Source organism: Cariama cristata, unplaced genomic scaffold (genome assembly GCF_000690535.1).
Source record: "Cariama cristata isolate BGI_N322 unplaced genomic scaffold, ASM69053v1 scaffold4995, whole genome shotgun sequence".
Classification (NCBI taxonomy): Eukaryota; Metazoa; Chordata; class Aves; order Cariamiformes; family Cariamidae; genus Cariama; species Cariama cristata.
The window spans coordinates 8,233-15,155 of record NW_009616795.1 but is presented as its reverse complement, the minus strand read 5'-3'; the positions used below and the strand labels follow the sequence as shown (position 1 = coordinate 15,155).

General features: G+C 40.5%; 1 protein-coding gene across 1 annotated transcript in view; it reads left to right on the top strand.

Moving 5' to 3' along the window:
* Positions 1–3,655: 3,655 nt before the first annotated feature.
* Positions 3,656–6,923, top strand: part of TPH1 (tryptophan hydroxylase 1) — a 9,120-nt gene continuing 5,852 nt past the window's right edge. Inside the window, exons 1-3 of the mRNA XM_009700289.1 lie at positions 3,656–3,784; positions 4,762–4,945; positions 6,575–6,675. Of these exons, the coding sequence (XP_009698591.1) occupies positions 3,665–3,784; positions 4,762–4,945; positions 6,575–6,675 (405 nt within the window). The 5' untranslated portion in view covers positions 3,656–3,664. The remainder of the gene's footprint in view (positions 3,785–4,761; positions 4,946–6,574; positions 6,676–6,923) is intronic.

Here is a 6,923-nt window from a genome sequence, read left to right as displayed (position 1 = left end):
CTGGCTTGCGGGAATAAGTGGTGCTTCTCTGAAGTTACGGTTCTGCCGCCTCGCTGTTGGTGGTTCTCGGAGCGGTGCTTTTTTGGGGGAAAGGGGTGATTTCTGGCTCCGGTTACTTGGAGAGCGGTGATTGCCCTGAGATGCTGCTCCTCTGGCATCGGTGGGAGTGCTCGGTGCCGCTGGGAGTGGGATGTGGCTGAGTATGCTGCTGTTTCTGGACAGAAGGCGGGAAAAAAGTGGTAAAATTCAAATCCGAGCAGATGAAATTAAGGTAGAGCAAAAGTAACTTGTGGTGTATCGTTGCTTAGGAGACAGGGTGTGATACAGCCCAGAAAAATCTCCTCCTGGATTATTTCATGTTACAGTGGGAATATGCTCAGTACATCAGAGCAGATCAGATAAAATCAGCCCTTATGTGTTGGCTGCAGTTATTTATATCGTGCAGTTTATAAAGTCAGTCAAATTTGTTGTGAGAACAAGAACGCTGGCTATAATGGAGTGAAGTTTCATAAAAGATTGTTTTGCTGTATCCTTCAGATCTTTGGAAGCCAAACAAACTGGCACAGCTTTTGTTTTGGTATCAGAGAACTAAATCTCAGGAAGATCTTTGGTGTGGCTGAAAATTTCCCTGTAATGTGACGTCTAGTCACGGTCACTCATAAGATTGTGTCTTCATCCTTCCCCACTAAGAAGTGTGTCAAAAGGACAGTGAGAAAGTAAGCAGCTACTTAAAGAGGGAGGAGGATATAAAATGCCTGTTGAGACTTTTTATGAAGCACAATTAATGGCAATCTCTATCAAATACATTTGTTAAAAGATTTTTTGGTCTTCAATTTATGGCTCTAAAATGTCATCTCCATTAAACAAGCATGTTTGGGTAACTTTAGATCTTGGCTATCCATTAATATAAAGAATTAAAGCACAAAATATACATCCTCTAATATCTGTCTCACATAGGATGTTCTTTGGGGAGGGGGAGAAAGGGAAAGTAATTGCTATGGGCTCCAAAAGGAACTATCTTTAACCAGAAAACACCTAGATATCTATCTAAATAAGGGCTTTAGAGTTATCCCTGTGTTTGTGTTTCTTCATTAAGACTTGAGTCAGGTTGATGGCAAATCCGTTAATGATTTGCATCGTTAATAACAAGCATCAGTGCAATATTAATTCCCCCTTTACTCTCCAAAAAGTTCAAATGTGTTAACATGCAAAGGAAGAGTGTCAGATTTGATTAGAGCTGAGTTGCTGATACAGAATAAAATGAAAGTGAAGGTGCAGCAGTTGGAGGAAAGGAATCGTTTTTGCATTACAATTTTCTCTTATTGTCTTGCACCAAAATGGTTGCTGCAGTAATGCAGACCTGTTTTCAGTCAATTTTTTAATTGAAAGCAAAAGATTAATGTTGATTTAGGGTTAAAGATGTGAGTGGTGTGCGTTTGGCATTGTAGGCATCTGAATTTCTCTTCAGCAACTTTTTCAAATTCCTAAGTTAGAGGTCATTTTTAGAACTTAATGTAAGAAGATGTGGTGTTTTGTTGTGTTTTCTTCACTGGTCTCTTAAACATACTACTTTACAAATGTTGTCACCTGATCCTAAACACAATGTTAGTTGAACTAGCAAAAAACAAAATAAGAACACTAGTCTTCAATGCATGTAGTTTGTCTTTGCTGTGCACCTTATAATATTGCATGCAACTGTGCCAAATCTCATAAGCTGATCTTAAGTCAATGATCTTGAATGTGGAATCAAGCCAACATGCTGCGTATAAGCTGTGTAAATAAAACAGCCCCAAAGTTTTTGCCTTCAAAGACCACTATCTAACTCTATTTGTAATAGAGCATCCATTTGTAATTTGCATCCAGCTTCTTCTACAGCAGTATCATCTGGATAGGATTTGGCTCACACATATGGTGATCACTGCACTTGAGAAAACAACCAATAACCTGTATGTAATTGTGGAGTTACTAGCTTTTTCTTTTATGCTTGGAATACCCGCATTCAGTGCCTGTTCCTGGCTCTTGTGATCCTGATCTGATGCTCACTGAAGCGAGCTGTGAAACCTGCAGGCTGCTCAGCAGAACCTGGACTGGGCCCCGTCTCCTACTTTTCAGCAAAGAATTTGATGTCTGGACTCAAGCTAATGGAGATCAGTGACTTTGCTGGATCAGAAACAGCGTGATGGACTGACACTATCGTCCAGGCTCATCATATAGTGACAACTCGTTAGAGATGGGGACCCAGCCAGAAATCTAGATATTTCCATTAGCATCAGTGGGCTTGGAGCAAGACGTCACCACCTCGGTACCCCAGAGAACTCACATCTAGTAACCTGCTTGAAACCTTTCTTAGAGCAGCAGCAAGTATCTGCCTTGTTGTAAACCACTCAATTTAAAATGAAACTAATTTCATTATTTTGATAGGCATGTTACCTTCTTAATCTGAAAGGTAAATGGGAACATTTTGATAAAAGATAGATAAAATCTGATTTTTTATTTTTAAACTTATCTCTTATAGATAGAAATTCTTAGCAGTTCAGATTGAAGTTGGAGAGACTGTTGAAGGGAATCAATGGAACTGCTGCATTTTGATTGCATTTTTATTTTTGCTCTTTCCATTCCTGAAAATGTCATCAGATATTCATATCTTTGAAGGCTGTCTCAGATAAAAAAATAATTCCAAATAGCAATAATGTGTTTCATTGTTCCTCTGCTCTTTCTCACTGGCTCCTTCAGCTTTTTGTTTCTATTTGTAAGGTTTGAAGACATATGAGAGACAGCCTCTGCTTCTAAGCCTTGTATTTTTTTCTTTACTTTGCATTTTCTACTTTCTTAATTGTTTCGATATTATCTCTATTTATGGCCTGGCTGCATGTAGCTAAGAATATGGTCTGTGATATGCACTGATTTCAACACAGTCAGGAGTGTGATCACTACTAAGGATCAAACCTGGTCCTACAGTGTTGGATGTCTGAAAATTTGTAGTGTGATTTGGGTGATTATGATATGGGTTTGGCATGTGAGTTAGGGGACTTGACAGACGGAGCAGCTTGGCTGTGGTTGATCAGCGTGGGACTGTCTCGATAGTCAGCAGATTCTGGTCAGCATAACATTTTAACTCCCTAGGTTTTATCTCCTTTCTCTGTAAAAGCAGTGCTTTACAGTTCTGTAGCAAGAAAAAGGCAGTGATTTTTCAGTTCTGATCTACTAAATCCTGATCCATCTTTTCCTACCTATATCCAGTGGGTTTTGGATTATGCCCTTTACCGATGTTCATTGAATTTGCTAACAAGTATTTTGTTCAATTTATTATTTCTGCTGACGTAGCTCCTCTCCCTTGAAATGCAAATGCTAATTATAAAGTATTCTTTGAAAACATTTTCTGCATCCTAGAGGATGACTAAAGACGTCTATAAAATCATTCAGCTGAAAAAAAAGAAATCTCAATATTTCATCCTCAGCTCTTACAGATTCTCTGTGTGCCTAAGTTTATGCCTGTTATTGTGTAATGATTTCATTGGCACTTTTCCTTTTGTGGTTCATCAGTCAAAGCACAATATTAGCCCAAGACAAACTGAAATGTAAAACTTTACACTTTTTGCACTACTACTAGCCATTTAAAAAAATATTTTTGTTTCTTTGTATTTAGTTAAATAAGTCAAATTACATGATGATTGAAGATAATAAAGAGAATGAAGACCATGCATCTGTAAGAGGAAGAACAGCCATAATTTTTTCATTGAAGAATGAAGTTGGAGGACTTGTAAAAGCATTAAAACTCTTTCAGGTGTGTAGTAATCATATTGCTACGGCAGCTCTGTATTATAAATTGTAAGGATAGTTTCGGAACACACTAGAATTAATGACATCCATTTATTAAGGATGTGATTCCTCACCCGGCTCCCACTTTGCACACAAAAGTACCTATGAAAGCAAATTTATGCCTCAGAAATTAGATGCTGGTTGGCTAAAAATTGTCATAAAATGTATCACCTGCACCAGCTAAAGACAGAGAGAGTTTTGTCTTTTCCCCTCATGAAAAGAGGATTGACACTTGTCGTTTCTACTGCATGTAAGAGGTGGGTCTGAAGCTCCTGCCCGTGGCAGGTAGACACTTGGGGTTCTGACCCGTGCTGGGTTGGGTCCAGTGCCCTGTCACCCTGCCCTGCCTAGCCAGACTGAGGGTGATGGAGGGACTGCAATTGCACAACTGCACTCCTTCCATTGCTGGGCAGGTATTGTGCAAGGAATGTACACAGTGCCACTGTGCTCTGTCGTCTGGCCCTGCATGTCTTAGCCTGGGGTTTTCTCTATGTTCGTGATATAAGACATATGATTAAATAATTTTTCAAATAAAAGAAAAGTGAAATTTACGCTCTGAAAAATGCTGCTTTTAAATCCCTTGCTTGCTTGTGAGATAATTATATGGTGACTTGATCGGCATTTTGGTGAATTTTCTCAGACCCAGTTGCTAATCAGCTTCCTATGGGAGGGATGAAAGAAAAAGGTCTATGAGTTTAAACCTCCTGACTGTAAATGAAATTGAAAGAACACAGGTTCTCTTTCATTGTCTTCTGAATGGGAGGCTTTTTAAAATCAAACCATTTGCCCCCCCTCTGATAAGCAAACTGCTATCAAGAGATCCAATTAACTAAAATAGCTTCACAAAGGTGGTGAATAGTCCATGGCAGTAGAACATTCGTTTGAAAAACAAATTTTAGTTTTTAGTCAATCTGTTTGAAAACATTACGTCTTACAAAACAGGAGAAACATGTAAATCTGGTACACATTGAATCACGGAAGTCCAAGAGACGAAATTCTGAGTTTGAGATCCTTGTGGACTGTGACAGTAACAGGGAACAACTGAATGAGATCTTCCAACTCCTGAAATCCCATGTCAATGTTGTCTCTATGAACCCGACGGAGCATTTCAATGTCCAGGAGGATGGTAAGTACAAAAGGCAGTTCTGATGAAAATGCACTTTACAATATGTTGGTTTGAGATCTTTTTATGATGTCCACATCTGCATTTGTGTAGTGTTTTCAATCAGTAGCTGCCAGGGTTATGCTGCTGTGTTGTCAGTGTGTTTAATTTGGTTGATACGAGCAGGGCTGCGTTGGCTGGTGTCACCTAGGAATACAGGCTGTTTCAGGCTGGTGCAAATTGCATGTCTGTTATCTGTGCTCCCGTCCCTTCTTAGTACAGCACAATTGACATCAGTGGGAGTCCCTGCACCCACGCAGGCCAATGCAGGCCAGTATATAGGCCAGTAGGTGTGTGTATATATATAGTATGCCAGTAGGTGTATATATATAGGTGTGTGTATATATATATATAGAGTATACCAGTAGGTATACTATATATATAGTTTGTGAATATGTGTATATATAGTGTATACATATATAGGTATAGGTAGTGTGTCTATAGTGTGTATATATAGTGTAAGTATACACATATATATAGTATAGTTATACACACTCACTCTCTTCTCCCGCCCCCGCCTCCCTCTCCACCAGTAGGTATAATACTGACAGATCCCAGTTCAGTTCAGACACTGGTGAGAGTGGGAGATGGATTCTGCAATTTCCTTATGTAGCTTTTGATTTAAATAATTTTTTTTAACCACTTTTCGTCATGACCGGTTACGTGTATTAGTGTGAAAGAGGTGCCTTTTAACTTTAGGATGCTTCACATCCTGTTTACCTTTGCTTCTCATTAAAGAGGTGCCTGAAGTTCAGGGAAGCAGGAATTTGGTCCCATGTATTTCTCAGCCACTGTGCTTGGCACAGGCTGGTAGGTAAGGGAAGGTGAGATCTGGTGTTCTTGGATAGCAACAGCTTACTTTAGCCCTAAGTGAGGTGAATTCCAGTCTAAGCACTCCCCCTGTCCTTTTTAAGAAAACTGAAGAGCATCAGGGCAGAAAAACAGTGTATTAACTGCTCTGCCAAGAGCCTGGGTAAAAACTCTCTTAGGCTAAAAAAAAAAAAGTAAAAAAAAGTAGTCAGTAGCAAAACTGTAATGAAGTGTGTCTCTAAAGCTACAGGGCCTCCTCCTCTTGCTCTTCCCCCACAAACCCCTCAGCAAAGCTGGATGCTTTAGAGGTACATAACCACAAAGCAACGTTTATTTCCCATGGTAAAGCAGGATGGGAGGACTCAAACCTGCTCCCACTCTACCCAGGGACCACAGGCAAATCACTTCTCTACTCCTTTGCACACTTTGTACTCTAGAAGATTCACAGCAGTGTGCGCAAGGAGGCCTTGTATTAGTAGGAGCTTCTAGATGCTACTCTGACAGTAATAACAGTTAAGGGCCACAGAAAACCCCTATTAACTGTTTCCTCCCCTGGACGCTTTGGAGCTGACTGTGCTCTGTAGGCGGACTGTGGCAGTGACAGAGGAGGAAGTGTGAGCTGTAGGCTGGTGCCAGATAGGCAGTGGACTCCCTTGTCTTATTCATGCCCTTTTAATTTATAGATTTCGCTCGTAACCGCCATAGCCATACTTGAAAGTAGCATTTCCTCCCTCAGCATGCTTGACGTTTTTAATAACTTTGTGGATTCCATGCATTCCCCAGACATGGAGAATGTTCCCTGGTTTCCTAAGAAGATCTCAGATTTGGATAAGTGTGCAAACCGAGTGCTGATGTACGGGTCTGATTTGGATGCTGACCATCCTGTAAGTATTTTTTCCTCTCTACACCCAGTGAAAAGATACTTTGTGGAGCTTACTTTAAAAAATTGCAGCTTTTGCTCCTCCCTCCCCTTCCCCTCAACGGTGCTGCTGTGGGTCTGAGCACCTTCTCTTGGGGGTTTCATGTCTTTTTCCTAGTTCGGGCAAGGCCGTCACTGCATTGAGCTCCCATGCCTTTCTACGAGGCTTACTTGTACGAGAACTCCAGGTCTGGGCCCTGAGTGGTCGCATAC